The sequence below is a fragment of the Aphelocoma coerulescens genome, chromosome 20, assembly GCF_041296385.1.
Source record: "Aphelocoma coerulescens isolate FSJ_1873_10779 chromosome 20, UR_Acoe_1.0, whole genome shotgun sequence".
In the NCBI taxonomy this organism is placed as follows: domain Eukaryota; kingdom Metazoa; phylum Chordata; class Aves; order Passeriformes; family Corvidae; genus Aphelocoma; species Aphelocoma coerulescens.
In genome coordinates, this window is record NC_091033.1 from 10,083,307 (window position 1) to 10,105,208 (window position 21,902).

The 21,902-nt window shown below is 40.7% G+C and overlaps 1 protein-coding gene and 1 long non-coding RNA gene across 4 annotated transcripts; both read left to right on the forward strand.

Annotated features, from left to right (window-relative positions):
* Positions 1-774: 774 nt before the first annotated feature.
* YTHDF1 (YTH N6-methyladenosine RNA binding protein F1) lies at positions 775-16,159 on the forward strand. Of its 2 annotated transcripts, XM_069033987.1 has the most exons (5): positions 775-1,145; positions 1,537-1,561; positions 3,027-3,106; positions 7,150-8,676; positions 14,659-16,159. In XM_069033987.1, exons 1-5 carry the CDS (start codon positions 1,119-1,121, stop codon positions 14,683-14,685), a joined length of 1,686 nt encoding a protein of 561 aa, XP_068890088.1. In that variant the 5' UTR covers positions 775-1,118; the 3' UTR covers positions 14,686-16,159. The 2 variants fall into 2 exon arrangements, with proteins under 2 accessions (XP_068890088.1, XP_068890087.1); XM_069033986.1 differs by lacking the exon at positions 14,659-16,159 and having other exon boundaries at positions 7,150-14,652.
* An 837-nt stretch (positions 16,160-16,996) lies between these two features.
* LOC138120979 (uncharacterized) lies at positions 16,997-21,322 on the forward strand. 2 transcript variants are annotated; one of them, XR_011156019.1, is made up of 3 exons: positions 16,997-17,045; positions 17,822-17,912; positions 19,107-21,322. It is a non-coding gene; the product is annotated as an uncharacterized lncRNA (long non-coding RNA). The 2 variants fall into 2 exon arrangements; XR_011156020.1 differs by having other exon boundaries at positions 16,997-17,041.
* Positions 21,323-21,902: the final 580 nt, after the last annotated feature.

A 21,902-nucleotide genomic window follows, 5' to 3' on the forward strand; every position in this document is an offset into this window, starting at 1 on the left:
TGGTCCAGTTGACAACATGGTGTTGGTTTGATTCGATGATCTCAGAGGTCTTTTCCAACCTAGTTGATTCTATGATTCTAAGGAAAGACTGGCTGTGGCACTCAGTGCCCTGGTGTAGCTGACCAGGGCTGCTGGGTCATAGGTTGCATTTGACGATCTCAGAGGTCTTTTCCAACCTAATTGGTTCTGTGATCCTGGGTCTCTTCCGACTCAGGAAGCTCTGTGATTCTGTCTCAGTGATTCACGGATCCTGTGAGCTTGCACAGCTGAGTCTGTGGGCAAAGAGTCCTTGTAAAGGCTGAGGGAGGAATAGAGAAGGGACAGAATCAGAGAATATTCCGAGCTGGAGGAGACCCACAAGGGCCATCGAGTTCAACTCCTGGCCCTGCACAACACACCAAGAATCCCTCCATGTGCCATTGTCCAAACACATCTTAAGCTCTGCCAAGCTCGGTGCTGTGACCGCACCTCTGGGGGAGAGCGTTCCAGCGCCCGACCACTCTCTGCGTGAAGAACCCTTTCCTCCCGAGGAAGTCGCACGCAGCGATGGCGTGTCCCTCAGGCTCCCTTTCCCCAGGCTGAGCAGCTCAAGGGCCCTGGGCCGGGCCGCGGGGCGGTGCCGGATCGGCCATGAGCCCCCCTCGCTCCCCTCGCTCCCCTCAGCGCTCCCGCGCGTGCGCAGGAGGCGCCGCCGCCCCGCGCGCCTTTCCCCCGCTCCCCGCCCCGTGCGCTCCCGGCGCGCCCCGCGCGCGCTCGGCGCTGACGTCACCGCAGCCCGGCGCCCGCCGCCATTGGAGTTGGCGGCCGCCGCTACCCCGCTCGCTGCGGCCCCAGGCCCGGCCCGCGGGCATGTGAGAGACCGGGCCGGCACCGGCACCGGCAGCGCCACGGCTGAGCCGCGCCACCGCCGCCCGCACCGCCGTCCCCTGAGGAGGCGCCCGGCGGCCCCTTTCCCTCCCCCTCGGCCCCGGCCCCTTCCCCGCCCGGCCGCCGCTTGAGGGGAGAGGAGGCGCCGCCGCCGCCCCTCCGCCAGGCCCCGGAGCTCCGCGCCGTGCCGAGCGGCCCTGCCTCGTCCCCCGGCGCTCTCTGCTGAACCACGGCGGCCCTGTGCATGAATTATGTCTGCCACAAGCGTTGACCCTCAGGTGAGTGAGTGGCGGGGCGGCCCGTGGGCGGGGGGATTCCCGGGCCTGCGGCTGGCAGGCCCCGCGAGGCTTTCTTCTCCCTCTCGGCTGCTTTAGACCTCCATCGTTCTCCTTAACTTCCCCCGTGGGCACAGCACGTTCCCGCCTCCTCCCTGGAGCCGGGGCCATTTCTCAGGAAGACTGGTGCTGAGTTATACGTGGAGCACGCTGCTCCAACCCAGGTCCAAACAAACCTTGAGATGCTGCTGGCGGTTTTTTTTTGAGTCTCTTCCCCGTACTCAGAATCTCTGGGATTTGCAGTGACTATGATAATATGAGCGTTTTTCTAAAATTAACTTTTTTATTTCCCTTTTCTTTTTTTTTTCCTAAATCACGTGCTGTGGCTTCCCAGAGACCGAAAGGACAGGATAATAAAGGTGAGAATCATGCTGAGATATGGTCGCTTAAATTGTTACTGTAACAGATCAATTACACAGGTAGCTGTAGGTGAGCTGAAATGTATCACTCTTACTCCGTATGGAAAACATCTGGGAATGAGGGAATGTGTGCTTTGTTTCAAAAATAACATCGACTGCCATTCATCCAAGCTTGCCTGCATCCCACTTAATTCTGGTGGATTTGCAGTGGGAAGAACTGTGTGTTGGTACTTAATAATTCTCCTCGTTTAAGATGAAGCATGTTGCTGCATAAAGTCACAAGGATATCCCTGTACAATATATACATATTTACCTACTCTTGCACACTGTGAATGCAGTTGTGTTGCTGCTCTGCTGTTGGCTGAGATATTTGCATGAGTCTACAAACCTAATAATATAAAGAACTTTAAATAAAAGGTAGCTAACTTCTGATGAGATAATAGGCTTTTTTTGTAACTTTCCTGCTTCATTTAGGAGTTAAATTTAATAACAAGTCATCTAAAAAAATAGCTTTGTTCTTACTGTGATTGTTAACAAGTGTGTAACTGTTAAGGCTTAGAAAGTAATGATGTTCAACTCATAAATGCATTTTAATAGATCTTAACCTGCCTTGAAGATCTAGCTCCTTCTAGTTGAAGAAACACATTCCCTGTGTTTGTAAACACGCTTTTACCTCTACTCCCCCTACAGACTTTGAAGAAATATTCTGCTAAATTCCCAAACTTGTTTGCAAAACATGTTATTTGGTGTTGTGTCTTATTTAGTTCAGCTGTTCTATAAAATAGGTAAATACAGAAACTACCACACCGTGTGTTTGACCTTGTTTTTTTAAATTTAAAGCAAACAGGAAATTATTTGAAGGGACCTAATACCCGTTTTGGGTTTGTATATCATTCAGTAATGGGTTTTGAATGCTTATCAGACATTCTTTTATGCTGAAGCAGGACTTTATGGCAGGTATCTTTATTTTACAGATGAGAACGTTGAAACTTAAGTTTTCCTGAAAATGTCAGGATACCAAAGCACTTAGCAGTCATCATTTCATAATTAAATGTAACCTCACCTCATCATATTTTAGCCAGCTTAAGCAGTGAATAACACACTCTGGGAGAACTGTGAGTTAATTATGGGCCAGAACAATAAATGATAAATGTTATTCCCAATTTTTTTTCACAAAATTGTTCTCAATAATTATTTTTTATTTGGAGTTAGTTCATATGAGTTGTTTACTCACTCTCAGCTGTAGAATTTTTAATTACTAATTTTTAAAATTTACTCAAACTTCGTTTTGTAAGCAGAAATATAAAGAGAAACCACCTGATGGGGGGAATGTCATCCCTTGGTCTTTTTATGAGTCTTCCTGGTTTGAAGAAGAAATGTGGCTTTACCTAAAGTACATAGGGTGGAACTCATCCCTGCAATGCTGCTGCTGGTGTTATAATGTGCTGTAACCCTTTTCTTGTAGTACAAAATGGTTCATTACATCAGAAGGACACAGTTCATGACAACGATTTTGAACCTTACCTTTCCGGGCAGTCAAATCAGGTTAGTGGATTTTTAACTTAGTTTTTTTTTTTTTCCTTAGGCATGCTGTTGGCATTCCATTCATAGGATTGTGTGGAGGGAGAAAATGCCTTAAATAGAAATGGAAAAAGAAATGACAGCATATTGTGTTACTTGGTGATACAACCAGCATTTGTGTTCCCAAAGCTAATATTATTCTGCATCTCCAGATGGCCACAAGTGAAAGTGAAGTTAATGCTCCAAGGAGCTGGAGCTGATTCCTCCTCCCCTTGCAGGTTACTGATGTGGCTGGACTGTGACAAACTGATCTTACAGGTTGATCTTATGAGTTGCTTGTGGGAGTCTGAAAACTCTGCTTTGGACTCTCCTGATTTCTATTATTTATATAATCCTAGAAATTAACATAGCTGAGATTTGGGTTGGATGCTCTCTAGGCAGTTTGTAGAGTTGTCCCATTTTTTACACTTCAGCAAATGTTCTTTCATGTCCTCTGATATATCTTAAGAATTAAAGATGTGTTACTTAAGAGTAAGGTACTGTAATGTAAACTCTCATTATAATGCACATTCAATCAACATCCATGACTAAAATACCGTTAGAATAGGAAGTGTACTCTGAAGTAATTTTTCACTTCACGTTCAAATCTCTAGAAGGAGCAAAATGTTTAGAAACTGGAGAAGCAAAAAGTTTTCATTCACAAGTGTGAAACACTGTTTCAGAGAGAAACACTTACCAGAGGTACGTGATGGGAAGGCTAAGTGTTACATTTTAAAAAGGAAATTTATAATTCAGCCTGAAGCTGTCAGATGTCATTGTTAATATTGATGACATCACTGAGCTTGCTTGCAGCATAGACATGTTCTCCAGACTTAAAATAATTTAATGGAAAGCATTCCTTCTTTTGGAGTTAATGTGCTGTGGAAGGTAGAAAAGACTTCGTGGGGAAAAAAAGGAGGTAAAATCTTAATTTTTAATGCAAAATTAATTATAAAAGAAAATGAGGTTTTCACCTCCCTCTGATTTTTTTAAATTGTGCTTCATCACATTTGTATTCAATTTTTAATTATTAAAACCAAGCTGTGTTTTCTAATGTTAAATATACTGAATGTTCACATAGAAAAAGTAGATCCATCTATTATAATTTAATGCTAGGAAATTCGTCTTTGCTGTCAACAAGCCCAATTATTAGGATTAAATAGAAAAATTGCTACGGCTGTTAGAATTTCCATAATTATAATAAAAGTTTTCTTTATGAAAGTGTAGCTCCATTGACCAATTTATTTATGCTGCAGTGAAAAATTGGCATGGCACAAGAAACAATTGTGTAGGCCCTCTTACAATTTTAAGTGGAAAGTGACAGTAGCATTAATTAGAACTGTTGAGATTTTGTACTGAAGACAACCATGTTGCTGAACAAAGCCTTATTATCCAGTTACCAGATTTATTCAGCCCTTGAAAATTACTGTAAAGTACAGATGACTTTAAAAAAATTTTGAAACCAACTGGATATTTAAAAAAACTTAGGAAATTAAAGCCCCAGCTGACACAATAACATATTTGATATCAAAAATCAAATGTAGGTTAGTAATAGTGTGTTAATTTCATAATTTAAAAATATTAATTAGTCTTTATAATGAGGATGAGCATGTTATAAAATCAAATAAAATATGATTGCCTTCCATCTTTCTTTTGAAAACTGAGATTGAGTGGTACCTTCTTTTCTTCCCATAAAAGTTCTGGTTTCTAAGGGGCAGTAGTTAATGCAGAGATAGGAGAGCTTTTCATTGTAAAGCACACTAAAAGTACTTTTAAGAGCAAAGGGAACTGAGTCAAATAGACCTTTCATATAAAAATTTATACTCAGCAAGAAAAGTCATTTAGAACCAAGAGATTATTCCTTTGGAACAGGGAATCACCAGCAGGTAGCATATTTTGGGGGAAAGGAGATTCTTTCCTAAGTAACAAAATGATTGGGATGGGTGATTGTTTTTGTTTGGGATTTTTTTTTTTTAATAAAAATGATACAGAAGGTTGCAGAAAGGTCAAGGATAAGTTTATTGAAATAAATGTTCTGATGTTGCGGGAAAGAACTTCTGTCAGGGTTTCTTTTACACACTCTAGCATAAAGCCAGTCAAAATAGATTGAATGTTTGGTAGGAATGGCTCCTGAAACTTTCCTTTAATCTTGTTAGAATCCTTGTGGAGACTTCACAGGCTGTGTGAGGAGATGACAGCTGCAGGAATTGTCTAAAATCCTTCAGCATAAATATTTCTGAGACAAAACGCTTTTCTGTAGGCTTACTCTTTTTGGTCTTACATTCTAAATTTGTAGAATATATGAGCATAAGTATCTCAGAGAACTCCTTATACCTCCTCCCTTTCACCTGCCTTTGTTTTTAATTTTTTTCTTAACACTTTAAAATATTACACACAGCAATGTCAAAGTAAAGTATTTCAGAAGAATGGGTTTTTATACTAAATATTGAGCTTGGGACACTCAGAAAACTTGGGGTATTTTAGAGAATCATCTGATAGGAAGGTGATTTCTGTACCTCTTGTTAGTGATAGAATTTGTGTGTAAATAAAGGCAGCTTGAACAGTGGCAGAGATCATTTCCTTTGAATCAATAACATTGGATTTAGGCTGTTTAAATCTCAGAAGTGTTTGCAGTATTGTTTGGAAGTCTGAGGCATATTGTGGTATCATTCTGTGTATGAAACAAGGATATTGAATTACTCTGGCTTTGGGGTATCATGGAAAAGAGGTCATTGAAAAATGAGCAGTATAAATGATTCTGTATCAGTTGGATATTAGGCTTATCTTCAGCAAGGAGGGGATTTTACTTTGTTTTTAGAAAGCTAGAAATAATCTGATTTTTGAAAAAATGACTGAAGTTCTGGTGCAGTTTTGCTAATTTTGCAGATACATTTTTCTTTTCAAGTTTGAAATCTAGCAGTTTGAAAGAAGAGTTCGTCTTCTTAAAATAGCCTTTATGAGTAAGGAAAGGCGAGCTACTGTTTGACTCATTAACAGGAGATGTTGACCTTCCCACCCCCTCTCTGGTAATTACAGTTGGAGTGTCACTTTGGAAGGTCTCCAATATATGTGCTTCAAGTTGATTTAAAAAGGAATAAAACCTACTTTAGAATATCCTGGCTTTGTTCTTTTGAATTGTTGAGTAGAAGAATCATATGGAATGCTTCAAAATCAAGTGCCAGCAGAAGTGTTAGTGAGAGGAAAAGCTTCTCAGCTTGGTCTAAGAAACAGTTGATGGGGAGAAAATTTCTGAGGGTGTCTGCTGGTTTATAAATGTTTGGTCTCTTATTTCATGAGTGGGAGAGATGTCCTGTTTGGAAGGACAGTCAGAAACACGCCTGCACAGTTGTAACTTTACTACTGAGGGGGGAAAAGACTTATGCAAAAGGTTGGATAGGGTCGTTCTCCAAGAGTTTGGATGGCCTGTGTCGTGTGCCATCTTGGCATGGACTTGTTTCTGGTGCACCAGTCCCTGTAATTTCAGTTTGTGTCTCTTACCTGTGGCAAACTTGGCATGTGTGTCAGAAGTAGCCTGTGTGTGTTCTACTGCTTGAGGTGTGGTTTTTTGTTGGAGCCTGTTGGCCCCTCAAAACAACTCCCTAATGAGGATTGTAGTAGTATGTTATGTGTATTGTCATATTAAATTAATTTATAGTCTAAAGCTTCCTCCATGTAGCAGTCTAGAAATGCTGAATATCCTTTGTTCTGTGAGCTACAAAATATAGTTAGATATGTTCCTTGAAATAATTTGGGGTGTTGGCTACTAAATGACCTTAGTAATGTAAGATTACATGGTTTCAAAATCTCAACTACTAACCTCAGTGTGAGCCCCTAGTCTGGGGGTATTATAAATGCCCAGATGCTTCATTTCAGCCCTGAATCCTTCTTGGAGTATGAACTAAGATCTGTCATTAGAAATTACATTACCTGGTCTCTTTTCTATTACCTCTCTCTTTTCTATTTGGTGTTGTGCCTATTTATAAATGAAGGGTTTATTTATCTGGTGATTTTCTTTTTCTCTTTAACAGAACAGTAGCTATCCATCAATGACTGATCCTTATCTGTCCAGTTATTATCCACCATCTATTGGGTTCCCCTATTCTCTCAGTGAAGCACCATGGTCTACAGGAGGAGATCCTCCTATCCCTTATCTCACCACCTATGGACAGCTCAGTAATGGGGATCATCATTTTATGCACGATGCCGTTTTTGGACAGCCTGGGGGTCTGGGAAATAATATCTATCAACACCGGTTTAACTTTTTCCCTGAAAATCCTGCCTTCTCAGCTTGGGGAACAAGTGGATCCCAAGGACAGCAGACTCAAAGCTCAGCATACGGGAGCAGTTACAGCTACCCACCCAGTTCCCTGGGGGGTACAATTGTGGATGGACAAACAGGATTTCATAATGATACATTAAATAAAGCTCCTGGAATGAACAGTATTGAACAGGGAATGGTTGGACTTAAGATTGGTGGAGATGTTACAACTTCTGCGGTGAAAACAGTAGGTTCTGTTGTTAACAGTGCCGGGATGACAGGTGGCCTCTCTGGGAATGGTGGATCTAATGTAAACTTGCCAGTATCTAAACCAACCTCTTGGGCTGCTATTGCCAGCAAGCCTGCAAAACCACAGCCTAAAATGAAAACAAAAACTGGGCCTGTAATTGGAGGAGCTTTGCCTCCTCCCCCTATAAAGCATAATATGGACATAGGTACTTGGGACAATAAGGGTCCTGTGGCAAAAGTTCCTGCCCCCCAACAGATACCTTCTCCTCAGTCTGTTCCACAGCCGCAGCAACCAATTGTGCAGCCTGTTCCAGCTCAGCCTCCTCCATTGACTCAGTCACAGTATCAGACCCCCCAGCAGCCACCCCAAAATCGCTGGGTAGCTCCTCGCAACCGAAATGCAGCTTTTGGCCAAAGTGGAGGAACTGGGAATGACACCAACTCAGCTGGCAGCACCCAGCCCAACCCCGTTCCGAGCGGTGAGTCCCATCCTGTCCTTGAAAAACTGAAAGCTGCTCACAGCTATAACCCTAAAGATTTCGAATGGAACCTTAAAAATGGACGTGTGTTCATAATAAAGAGCTATTCCGAGGATGATATTCATCGTTCCATTAAATATTCTATTTGGTGTAGTACGGAACACGGCAACAAACGCCTGGACAGTGCTTTTCGCTCCATGAACAGCAAGGGCCCGGTGTACTTGCTGTTCAGTGTCAATGGCAGTGGACACTTCTGTGGAGTAGCAGAGATGAAATCACCTGTGGACTATGGCACCAGTGCAGGTGTCTGGTCTCAGGACAAGTGGAAGGGGAAATTTGATGTCAAGTGGATCTTTGTGAAAGATGTGCCCAACAACCAACTGAGACACATCAGGCTGGAGAACAATGACAACAAACCTGTTACAAACTCCCGTGATACACAGGAGGTGCCCTTAGAAAAAGCAAAACAAGTGCTTAAAATTATTGCTACTTACAAGCACACGACCTCCATCTTTGATGACTTTTCTCATTATGAAAAGCGCCAGGAAGAGGAGGAGGTGGTGCGGAAGGTAAACTTATTAAAAAATTTATTTTATACACAGATATGGGGAAAATGAAATGTGAAGGCTGCTATGGTGGAAAAATGTAAGTAGGAATTCAAAATGTTTTTAATACATCTCAACTTGATGGTTTCTTGTGTGTTTAACAACACAAACCTGACGCATATTTGTCTGTGAAAGTTTCACAAGTCAATGAGTTTCAAAGCAGAAAGCTAAGCAGTAATACAGGTAAAGGACTTTATGTCCAGTTTATTGGAGTTTGATTTATTTTTTTATCTTAAAATAGTTAGTAGAAAATAGTTTCTGTTTCAGAATTGGGTTCTGCCAGTGATTGTCACTTAAGTTTTTTGAGTTGTTTTAGCACTGTTTGACTGGAACTGGGCTATCAAAATTGATACCTGTATTGGTATTTGAAATTTGTACATCACCTTTAAGAAGAAGAAACCTGATTTTGTTTATTCAGTTTATCTCTATGGAAAAGAAAGAGTTGCATAATATTGCTGGAATAGTGCTAGAAAGAGTGCGTTTATGCTGCTGAAGTCACATGTATTATTTGGATAAATAAAGGTTTTCAGTTCCCAGGTTTAATCTGTCTACTAATTTTTGAAGTTTTGAGTGAAGATGTAGTGAGAGAAGTCTGGGCAGTAACTGTGAGAGTGTAGTAAAAATTTCCACACGCACTTTCATGGCTCTGAGTCTTATCACAAGGGATCTCTGTCCCTCTCCATCCCACAACCTCGGTTTCAAGAATGCCTTTCTCTAATTAGGCAGTCTAGAAGTAATAACCTGACAAAATAATAGGTGTCAGGATGTGTAGTTGCTACTGAACACATTTGCTTGTTGTTGGTAGTGTTTCCTAGACCTTTTTGTGTAGCATTGCAAATACAGCATTTGTTTGACAGGCTGGTTTAGTTTAGTGTAGCTCACACTTGCTTTAAGATGTTTTTAAAGCAAAGACTTAATGCATGTTCCTGCAGCTTAAATTTTAAAATTGCCGTTTTAAAGGTTTTATGGCCATTTAAAAGTGTAGATAAAATTGCTTTAAACTGTCTTCATAGAATGTACTGTTAAATTATATGAGAAAAGGAGTTCAGTGTCTTTAAAACTTCGTGGCTGAACTTCTCCTGGCCATGATAGATGTGCATAGCTGACCTCAGCACAGCAGAGGACAGCTTAAAACTGGAAGTTTTTCTTATGTACTCCCTATGGGGTTCCATGAGGTAAAACCTAAAGGCCTTTACTTGGACACTTCATTCCTTCAGTAGGTAATTAGCAATTCAATATTTAATGCAACCTGTATCTTGGAGAGGTGTTCCCTTATGTAGGAGAGAATCTTGATAAAGTGGGGCAGCCTGGGTTCCTCTGTCCAGTGTTTGTGGTGTACGGGGGTGTGATTGTTTTGGGTTTTTAATTCTGTCTCCCTGTGCTCTGCTGCCAGGGCTGGAGGGGGGAACTGTGGGTGTTCAAGGAGTGAGAGTACAGGGAAAGTGGTAACAGATCTGCTCTTGCACAGATAACTCATTGGCCTGAGGAAGATCCCAATGGTGGCACAAACACCAGAATTCCTGTGCTTTGTAGGATCTCAGAGGGCTGGTGTTATACTGCTGAGCTGATCTCATTTTGGGTTGATTTAATAAACACAACTAATTCTCACTGTCTGCTCAAAAATATTCTTACCCAGGTCACTGCTTTATTTATAACAGGATCAGTTTTTCAAAATAATGTATTTTCCTTCCTCATTTAAAATGGAAGGCTTTGGCTTGTATTACACATTCACAAAATAAACTATGAAGTCTAATTTAGTATTTCTTAGATTCCTCTGAATAGCTTAGAAAATGAGACACCAGAGTATCCGGAGGAAGGTAATAGTGCCAGAGAGGTAAAGCAGAGCAGCAATGAAGGAATGGAAAATAAGATGCTGCTTGTCAGGTTGCACTCTATAAAACTTGTCTGGAAAGTCACTATTTTTCCCCTTCATTGACAAAATGGATTTTAGAACTCCAGCTGATTACTAGAAGAGTTTGGTTTTTTTACAGGATATACACACATTTAAAGTTCTTATTGTTAAGAAGTTTGTGCTGTTGAAGTTCAAACCTTCCTGTTAACAAAGTTAATCTTCCTAGGACAGTAATTTTTGAAGAATCTTGCAGTCAGTTAAACTACCCTATGACCTAATTGACATTTTCAGATAATTGTTTGTATATGTGCCATCCTAATTGGTTTTCAGATTGCTGGGTTTAACTCATTATATTCTTGTTTAGCTTTAAAATTGTTGAAATTTTGTGTTTCCATTTCACTGCTGTTGTGATTACAAGAACAAAATTCTTAAAAAGCCATACAAGGAGAGCTTGAATGACACAATTACTTTTATACACAAGTATTTAGTAGAGAATAATAATGTAATCTGTGCAGGGCATACCATTGGCCTTTCAGCTCTTTAGATGGTTCCAGTTTGTTGTTAACCAGCATTTCCATGGCTGCTGTGCAGATCCAGCTCCAGTGTGTGCAGCTGAGTTTAACTGATGTAGGAGCTTCTGTGTCAGTGCCAAATCATCCAGTGAGGCTTTGGCAGGTATAATGCTGGATGAAATTCATTCAAGTGCCAAAGATTCAGCACTGTTGCAGCATTGCTGAAAGAAGGTATCCCTCCAGAACTGAGAGAGGATTTGGTTGTGCTGGGTTATAAGTCCAGCTTTTGATTTGCCACACTGAAATACTTAAGCCCAGTCTGGTGACCCAGAACATGGGAGGGGAGTAATAGAAGGGTGTTGGGGTCTGGAATGAAATAGCAAAACAGTGAGTGGCGTGAATTCTCACCTGACCCTCACAGCCTTTTTCAGTCAGTTCCAGAGCTGCTACAGTGCCCACAAAGAGCTACTTCTGTCATCAAAGCTCATGCTCTGAAAACTGTAAAAATGTTGTGACGTGTGAGAGAGCTTCTTTTAAAAGAAAATAGAGTATAATTTGGCATTGGTTATTAATATTTCCTAAAGCATGCCCTCAGAGTCTTTACAAAGTTGTCTTCCAAAGTTTAAAAGCTTGTAAAGACACGAAACTTGTTGCAGTTCTTGGTACTTCACAGGTGACAGATGAGCTGTCAGCAGCTCGTGCTCCCAGATCTGCACCGAAGCAGATGGTCCCAGTTCCTGTACTGGGCTGCTGTGCTGTCACCTCTCATCCAGGCAGGGCACTCAGCTCTTCCAAGGTCTACACCTTGGTGTTGTGTTGGCAGAGCTGCACGGCCTCAAAGCTCCTGAATCACCAGGATTACCAGTTCTGCTTTAGGAGATTAAATACTGGAAAGTGTTGGCTGGTGCATGTTGGCACCTGGGAATACTCATTTTCTCCTAGCACTGTGTGATTCCTTTCAGTGATGAGCTTTCTGTGAACACACTCACAGAACTTTAAAGGATGGAATATTGTCCTTCCTCCAAAGTTATAGTTAAAAAAACATATTTTAAGAGTAGTACTGTGTTCCTGAGATAAAGAAAATATTTATATTTTTGTGTCTGAACATAAATGCTTTGATCCCACTGACTTTAACCAAGTTTAGTAGGAAAGGTGAAGCTACTTTAGCCTGAGATGAAGAGAAAAGAAGTTTTACAGGGATGAGTGTCTCCAAGATGGAAATCTCTGCAAATTTTGTGGAAACCCATTTTCCCTGTGTCTGAAGACCATACAGATTAGTGTCATGAAGGAGAAGTGTGCAGCTGGAGCTTTCCTGGGAGATACCAAGAGTATTCCACTGGAGAAGAGAAACTGAAGGCTCCGGATCTTCAGAACCAGAATGAGCACAGCTTTGTTAGTTGCTTACAAAACTGTTTGTTCTTGCTTGCAGTAGTGCTAAGTAGCAGTAAGGAAGAGAATTTGAGAGTTAGAGCTTCTTAAAAGCAGCCATGCTCAAGAGCACGAAGAATTGCTGCATCAGTTTAAGTTGTTTCAGACATTTATAAAGAGGAAGACAGATTAGCCCCCAAGAGAGAAAGCAAAAAGCAAGGTAGGAGGAACTGCTTGGGAACTTGCTCAGTAAAGAGCACTTTTTACTGAATTACAGAGTCTGAGCTGGGTTTCTGAATGCCATGAGCACTTCAGGTGGAGGTCTCAGGTGCTAGCCTGCCTCTGGTTATGTGGGACTAGTCCACATAAATAAGTAAAACCTTCCATTTCTAAAGAAAGTGGAATTAGGAAGGTCAGTGTGTGACTACACAGAAAACTACACATCAGTTACATGAGGTGGCAGTGGGACAGAATCAGCTCATGAACAAGGTAGGGCAGTAAAGGGGATGTTGGAAAGGGAAGTTGGAAATAGGAGGAAACAATTACTTTTTTTGGAAGCCTGAAAATAGAGTTGATATGATTCAGTTCTAGATGCATTCTAACCACCTTTTGTTTGAAATGTCAGGCAGACATAAGCTCCTTTTATCAAGGACAACACCTAATATTCTGACACTGCCATTAAGAAATGGGTTTTTCACTGATAATTCATCATAGTCAAGAGTTAGAAGGAGGAATATAGATTTTTGTAATAAATTCTACCACTTTACACAACCTGTTTTGTTGATTTGGTAAAACAACTTTGCTATCTCTTACTTCTGTCTTAAATCATAGATTAAGAATTCATTCTGGACTTTGTTGACTTAATTTTATTATGAAAATTGAAATATTAATATTCTGCCTGGAGGCAGAAATCAATATATTCAGTTTTTAAAAATCTCTTCTGATTTTTATGCTGTGACCAGCTGAAGCAACAAGTGCAGTCTGTTACATTTATAATGGTTGGTATATTTCCAAATAAGCTTTACATCACAGCAGAAACAATTCTGAGATGAACTTTATGCAGAATGAGTCCACAAAACAATCTGAAGGAGTTAGTTCAGGAGTTGGCTCTTGGTGGTGCTTGGGCTAGTTCACAGTTTCCTTGCTTGGAATAGGATTTGGTGCCATATTGGTGCATTTAAGTACAGAGTTGAGTCTTGCCATGCCAGTTCTGCACTGTAAACAGTAAAAATGGGAAGGCTGAGCCCTTTCTGTTCAGTGTGCAGCGATGCCTTAGCTGCAGGATGCACAGGACTGAGGACACAGCAGCCTGGTTTTGTCCTGCTGTTGTTGCAGGTTCTGCACTTGTGGGGCTCCTGAAACAGAGTGAACGAGTGCCCTGTTCTGTTGGGGCATTGCTCAGGGTGTCTGTGGGAGCCCTGTGCTGCTGGGAGAGCTCAGGGTCACTGATGTGAAGCTCACCTGCAGGCAGTCCCCAGGGCTGTATCCTTTGAGTGACTTTTATCTGGTTTCAGTATTTGTGATTAGCAGAAACTTTGGAAAAAGGCTCAAAGACCTCCCAGCTGCTGTGCTGGAGCACTTAGGATACCCTTGGGTTGTTCAGTCCAGCTGTGCTGGGTTTTATCAGACTTATGTAGAAGCACAAAACTCTTCTTCCACCTAATATTTTTTTCCCTTACCCCCAAATATTTCCCAGTGCTTCCCAGAATAGTTGAACAAAGAAGAAGAATTAGGGACAGCATTTCTCAACAGCTCAAATCCCTGCTTTTACTGAATGTGACTTAACTCCAAAGTCATTTGAGTGCTTCAAAATTAGACCAGTTCTGTGGAGTTCACTAATCTGCCATCTGCTTTCTGCTCATGTATTGGTTGTGCTACTACTGCAGTAGCTGAAGTAATCCAGAAAGTAGAATATTGCAGATCCTGTTTCTCCTTAGGAGTATTGATATTTCATACCTTTCTCTCTCTGTGACCTTCAGCTGCTGTTAGTTTGAAGTGACTGCAGGTATTCATCCAGATGTTCCATTTGAGGCTGCATTAAAAAACATTAAGTTATCAAGTCCTTGGGTTTGTTGGGTATGAGCAATATATTTATAAAAAGTAGCAGCATTGTTTTAAGTGTATAATTATCTGGGAGCACATTAGTGCTGTTAAACTACTAAAAACTTTTTGCTTGTTCCTTTGACTAAAATCTTAACTTTTTTCTCTTTGCAGGAACGTCAGAATCGAAACAAACAATAAGAATAAACATATACAGTTTGATATATATACTAGAACTGATATTAAATTCGACTATGAGAAACAAAATTAAGTATAACTGGTGCTGTATCCTGGCATCAGGACAAACTAAAGCTTTCAGCTCCAATATATCTTCTCGTGCAGGGGAAATTAAGTTGTTGCATCTTTAAGTACATTGTAGTTTATTTTTGCCCAAGTGGATCTGCATTAATTTGTATCTTTTTTCTATGTAAAATTCTGTAGAAATCATTAATAAAGGTGTGTCTGTTTTTATTTTTTTAAGTTGGTAAACAGTTATATTAACCTAATGTGGACCTATACATGAGCATACTAAAGTGTCAGTGCTTCCCAAAGACTTTATTTTGGCACAAATTATGTTCCTAGCCAGATATAGAGATTATGGAGAATACATGACAAATCTTCCTTTATCTTCCTCCCAACCCCTTTTTCTTCATGGCAGAAGTAAGAAACCATGCATTGATTTATTTTTTTGTCATTTAAAAAAAAAAAACCTCCTAAGATACTGCACTTCAGAATTTTGAAATGAAAAAAACCCTAAATTTCTGATCACTTTGTGCAGCTGCTCTGCCTCTTTATTTATCTGTACAATTACTCTTTTAAAACTGCTGATGCGCCATGTTGGTCTGTCTAGTAGAAAATCAAATTGTCAGTGGAATTGTTTTTCTGGAAAATATTTCCCTTTCACATTCTGTTAACCAGTGCTTCAGTGTGCATCTGTTACTCCATATCCTGCCGAGGGTGAGCGAGATGCTTTCTCTCAGCCATAATTCTGCTTTACGGTTTTTGTAGCTTAATTAAATAATAATGTGATGCTATCGACATTGCAGGGGTTTTAAACAATGTGTTTAAACCTGTTTCAGCTTTCAGGTGTTATTAGTTAATTGCAGATCATTTTTAATCCTTCCCTTCATTACTCTCTCCCAACCCCCCCAAATCCTAATGCCATTTAAAGTTTTTATACCAATAATGCTGAGCTTTAACGTAGGAACTAATAGTACGGATAATATGATGGATTATGCCTCAGATGTTTAAAATTGACAGTGTGTATGTCTAATTTTTTTTTTCTGTTGGATGAGTAAAAAAACCTGTTTTAAGAAATTGAATTTGCTGTCATGTTTTTGTGGAGTGAGGGGACCGTCGGAGAACCTGTCACCAACTGGAGTTCCAGTTAAGCATGGAAATGGTGCTCATGTCCGCTGCTCTAGCACACTGAATCTGCACGTGTTTATTGTAGAGGATCTTTTACTATATTAGAAAGCAAGTATCTTCTGAATACTATTTACTCCAAAAGGACCTCCAATTTAAATAAAGTTTAATCTGTATCATTTAGACTTGTATTTAGAACGTATAACTCTGTCTCTGGACTGTTACTGCCTGTAAGGAGTAATGGACAGCATCAGATTAACTTTTTCCTCTAGGAGAATACAAGCCTTAATAAACAATACATATTTAGCAAGCTTGATGTCATTTTCATTTTTTCCCTGCATTCAGTTGTCTCCTCAGTTCCAGTCACCCTTTGTGCTGACTCATCAATTAAATCTAACTTGCGAAGTGGTTTGATGGACTAACTCAGATGTTTGCTCTCAGCACACCTGAAGGGTGCAGAAGGGTTTCACAGGACTCTGCAGAGGACATTTAAGCTGCTTTGACTGTTCCCATTCCTCAGAGGACCTGCATCCGTGTGCAGAGGCTGTCACTTGTGCTTCGTCACTTGTGCTTCCCTTGTACCGTAGAGAAGCTGAAGAGAGGACTGGAAGTTGTGCTGTGTCCTTCAGGAGGCAGCAGCACAGCCTTCGGTCACCAGGGTGGGAAAAGAACTTCCCAAATCTAGCAAAGCTCTCACCAGTTTCTTTCCCAGTACTTGGCTGTGTTTCCCAGCTCTAACTGTAGTAATTTGCCTTGATATCTTTTTTTAACTGACTGATTGAAGCAATTCTGCTTTTTATAAACATGTTGTCATCCAGTAAAAGTGCCTGCTGTTAGTTTCAGTTATGTCAGAACACTTCCACTGGTGATTCTAGAGCCAAAAATCTCTGCTCCATCTGGACCCTCAAGAGAAAAGTTAGTTACACAACTTTAGTACCTTTCTTTTTTTAATCTAAACAATCTCTGCTGTGATACAGACTTCAGGTAAATATTTTCTAAGAAAATGAAACACAAAAATTTTTAAAAATAATTGGGAGCCTTCAGCTGAAACTGGTTTGACTGTATTAATGTGATGATGTGTTTCAGCTGTCTGGCTATGTGGGCAGCAGAAAACAGCTTCAGCCTGAAGAGATTTCTTACTGATACTGCAGAGTTGTACAGCCCTATCAGAGAGGTGGGAGAAGATTCAACAGTGGGTAAAATAATCCTGTTCATCACAACCACGTTGGGTGCTCAGATAACTGCAGTGTTGGCTGCTGGTCCTTCTGCTTTTCAATCCCCTGCCACTGCAATTCCAAGGGATGACTCACTTTTTGTGTTTCACAGAGTTCACATTTCACTGCGAGGGGGAAGAAGCATTCTTCCAGTGTCTCTTGAAGAATAACTTCATGTCACAAATCTTGCTTATTCTTTATTTAGTCCAAGTAATGGTTCTAAAGGAATGTTGCTGTGTGCTTTTGGAATTGGTGCTTAAATTCGCTCCTTAAATGAGTTGCTTTGCTTGATGTTTCTGGAATTTGGGTGTGACAGTAACGCTGCTGCCTTTCACTTTTAAGTCAAATGGAGCTGGTAGCACCAAATGCTGATTAAAAAGTTAAATTATTTCTCTGGTGCAATTACTGGTTGGTGATGGCAGCCCATTGTACTGCTCTGAAGCCGTGAACTTATATAATGGGGGGGAAAAACCTATTTGTTTGCAGGTCGTCACACCAGAAGTAATAGAACTGAGTCTTCATGGAGATTATGTTTGTTGCTGGGAGTGAGTTGAGCTTGTAGAGCAAATGATGAAGTTAAACCCTACACAGATGTGTGAGGGCAGAAACAAGCAGACAGAAATTCAAGGTTACTTCTCTCCCATAACACATTGTGCTCATAAGGCCAGATTGATTTCTTACCTCTCATTTTTGGGAGATGGAAATAGGGGATGTAAAATTTAAAATTCTACTTTTTTTCTTTTTTTCACCCTTTACAGTACTGTTTATGTTCAAAGATGTGAGATGGTGTGTTTATATTCAAAGATGTTTCTTCACAAAATACTTGATATTTCTTTGGAGAACTTAAAGGTATTTATGAATTTACTCAAAGGGTATTAGTGAGATCTCAGTAAAAAAAAAAGTATTTAATTCTAAGCATTAGGCTGACCACAGTGCACTACAGAGCAGGGGTAAGTGGTTTGCTTTTCGTTTTTAATAATGAGGGGTTTTATTTGCCCATAGAAGATGGAAATTCCAGTAAATCTGGCCATAAAAAAAACTTGTAGGCAGAGATAGTGCAAAAATATGAAAAGAAAACTCACTGATGTAATGTTACTGCCTTTTTCTGGTTTCTGCACCTATTGAGAAAAGTAGCTGAGAGAGGAGTAAGGGAAGTTTAGTTAAAATAGCAGATAAATGCAAAACGAGGCACAAACAGCTGATGGAGGGAAGTGTGTTTTGATGTAATGCTCCTTTTCCTGGGCTCTCGGCTACTTTGAATTCTTTATGTTGAACAATCTGTTTCCCTTGGAAAAAGCTCTGTCTCTTGCTGACGACGGTGCTCAGCATCTGCTCATTTCAGGAGAAAGCTGTTCGCTATTTTTGGGAAAGTGCAGGTTTTTAATTGGAATTTGTGATCCTGCCCAAGAATAGAGCGAGTGTAGCTGTGGCTGGGGCTGTCATCACTGCCTTGGCTGTAGCCTGCCTTGTCCGCAGCTCCTTTGAGAAGGAACAGCTCTTGTTCAGCCTATTTTTAGAATTAGGGGAGTTGAGTCAGAATGTTGAAATGACTTAATTGGGGTGTGACTTGGCAGAGGGAGATTTTGGATTTCACAAGAAACATGGTTCAGCTCGATGGACTATTCCGTAGCTGACATCATTCCCAAAGTGCGACTTCCCCGTTCACATCTCTTGGTGCTTTGACCGAATGTGAGGGCGAAGGGAATTGTCCTGGGTATGAATGTTGTCGATTTCACAGCTTTCCTGTCTTCAGAAAGCTTGTGTTGATTAAAAAAAGCTTTCAAATTGCCTGTTGCAGATGCAGCGCTGCATTGCACGTGCAGTGTGATGGCAGCCGGGGATGTTTCTCATTTCCCTGCCAGAGCATAAGCAGGGCAGGGCTTCAGCAATTCCAAGGACAGCTTTTGTTCGCTGGTACAATATGGGATTAATTTCCTTGTTTTATGTAGGATCATTATTTCAGGGCACCTTTGTAATCCCTTGGGAAATGTTACACAGAAGAGTGCTGACTTGACTTCTGTCTCCTCATTTTGCTTCCTGTAGCATCCCTGATCTCCCTTTTGTTCACGTCCTGAGGTGAGCTTCTGCCAGAGCGAGCAAGACCTTGGAGATGTGCCCTCTTCACCATGCAGGACTTTATGGAACTGGCATCAACACTGTCTTTTACTGAATCTCCTTCAATTTGGAGAGAGTAGGAGGTTTTTTGCCATCTGTCTGTTTATAAGTTATTCAAGAAATTATTTTTACCTGGGATGTTACCATGACAACAGACAGACAGTAAAGTCTTCACCAAACGCATTTCTAATGTCCAACTGCTGCTAAATCAGTAGGATCTGGTGTTTTGCTGTGGTTTCAATAATGAAGACAGTGGGAAAGAGGTGTAAATACTTGTTTTACCAAATATACATTCTCCAACTATTTTTAGATTATTAATGCAGTGCCTTGGACAGTAATATGTATTGCAAGCAACCTCCTTAAATTTTTTCCCCCCTCACCATCTGGGTGTGAGAATAGGAAGAAAATAAATTTTATCAGTAAAGGATACATTGATTTATACAGATATTATTAAGGAGCTTTTTTCATTATTTATATCTACTTTGATTTCTGTGCTCTGCTCTGTGGGTCTGCAAATTGTAACTTGAGCAATTTGATTATTGATAATGTCTAAGTCTCTACCATAGTTCAGCATGTCTCTGGAAGCTGAGATCTGCAAACCCTTCTGAGTTTGAAACCACTGATGTAGTAGGAGCTGTTCCTCCTGCTCTCTTGTGACAACACATTTCAGCTGAAAGCACTTGATGGCCGAGAAGTGGAATGTTCAGGTTGTTGCAGCTGAAAGCGCTTTGCTGAAATAGTGTTTAGTCAGTCCTGGTGGAACTTTGGGGAGGTAGGAGTCCTTAGGCTGAGAAGTAGCAAATCAGATCATTGTCTGCACCTGGAGGGAGAGTCACTTTTCTAATTCAAGATTGCACATGCTCTGTAGTGGGTCCAAATTTACCAAGTTTGGAGTTAAGTTTACTGGTGGAGTGGCTTCTTCTTCATCCCCTTTGTGGATAATCAGCCCTTTCAGGAAATAATGGCTTTTGGAAGGTCTGGGGATTTACGGAGACTCTTCGGCTTTCTTAGACCATTGCTGTGTATGAAAATCCTTCTCTAATCTAAATCTGTTCCATACAAATTTGTAAAACATCAACAGTATACATTTATGTGGGTGCAAATAGTCTGATTTATAGGGGGAAGAGCTCCTCAGAGGTCTGCAAAAAGCTCCCGCTTGTAACACCAAAAACTGTCAGGGGAGGCTTTTGGCCACTTGTAAAAAAGATGATTATGCAGAGCCCTTGAAAACACTTTGGGGAAAAGACAAGGTGCTTTGATGTTTTGGCCTGTATTTCATAAATACATCAGTGACATTTGTTACCTGGCATGAAGATTCACATTTGTTAAGTGCAACTGTCTGTAAACTTTCTAGACCTCTATTCCAATCTTGAACTCGTGCAAAGCCTCTCTGAAAGGTGCTCTGAGATACACAAAAGCTGAGATCCTTCCCAGCTCTGCTGCTCAGGATTGGGCTTGGACAAAGCCTGGAAGGTGCAGGGTACGACTGATAACAAAACTGTGCCATTGCAGAGGATTTTTGAACTGTTCTGTTTAAAGACTGCAGGTTTAATCTTTAAATGAGCTATTTTTTACTTTCCCACAGGTACTCTAAGGTAGAGCAGGGACTGGAGTAGGAGCCAAAAGGACTGAGCAGGGAGGCTGCTTGGGAGGTGTCAGGAAGGAGCAGTTTCTGGTTAGGACCCCATTTCTGGGAGAGTATCAAATTCTGAGGTACCAAAGCAGGTTTTATTTCTTAAGCCACTGGCAAGTTGTTGAGATTTCTCTCATATTTTTATCCTTTTCAGTCCTCACACTGTGTCACTTTGAGATCTCCCTTTGAATCAAAATACTCAGTTACAGTGTACTGAAATTGAACTGTTGGCAGCAGTTGGATGGTCAGACACTTAATCACACCAAATTCAGTGTTGTTATGCCCTGGTTTGTATATGTAGTACCTGCTTAACTGAGCTAGCTCATTCCACAGTGTTCAGGGATTTATGCTTTTTTTCCACTAATGCTAGATCAGCCACCAGAAGTTTGGAACAAAAGAACCAATTAAGGAGGTGTAGCTGCATGTTGTATCACTGGTGTGCAGCATTTCAAAAAATGAAAGCAAGGGAGACTGCCTTGTGTCCTCTAGCTTTATATATTTGACCTCTGTAAAAGAGAAATTACAACTAAAACATTGTAATTCCTTGTTTGCTCTGACAAAGAACAAGAATTCCTAGTTTTAACCTGTTAGTCCCTTAAAGAACAATCTTTCAGTGTGCCTGGGACAGCTCGTTCATTCACTCAGCAGCATCAAGGTGAGAAGCATGGTAGGGTTTTTTGGTCCAAAAGCTTTGTCTTTCTAAAAATGCCCAAGAATGTCTTTCTAAAATCCCTAAGAATGAGGGAGTCGTGGTCAGTGAGCTGGGAGAAGAAATAAAGAGCAATTTCTATCAAGTGGGAGCAAAGACAACTCCAAAAGATTTCCTGACGCTGAGCAAAGAGCAACACTAATGAGCCCCCACAGGAAATGTAATCTCCCCGTAGTGAGTAAAATAGTAGGTGGGGAAGAGGAGTAATTTTATGAGCCAGGTATAATTTCAGATTTTTTCCTGAACTTACTGACCTTGATGAGGATGGGAAAACACTGCAAGTTGCTAATTCAGTTATTTCAAAGAACAGGATAGTGGAAGATTAAAAGGAGGGTATTAATAAAAGAGCAGCAGACAGAGTGATCTTTAGACAGATTTTTAA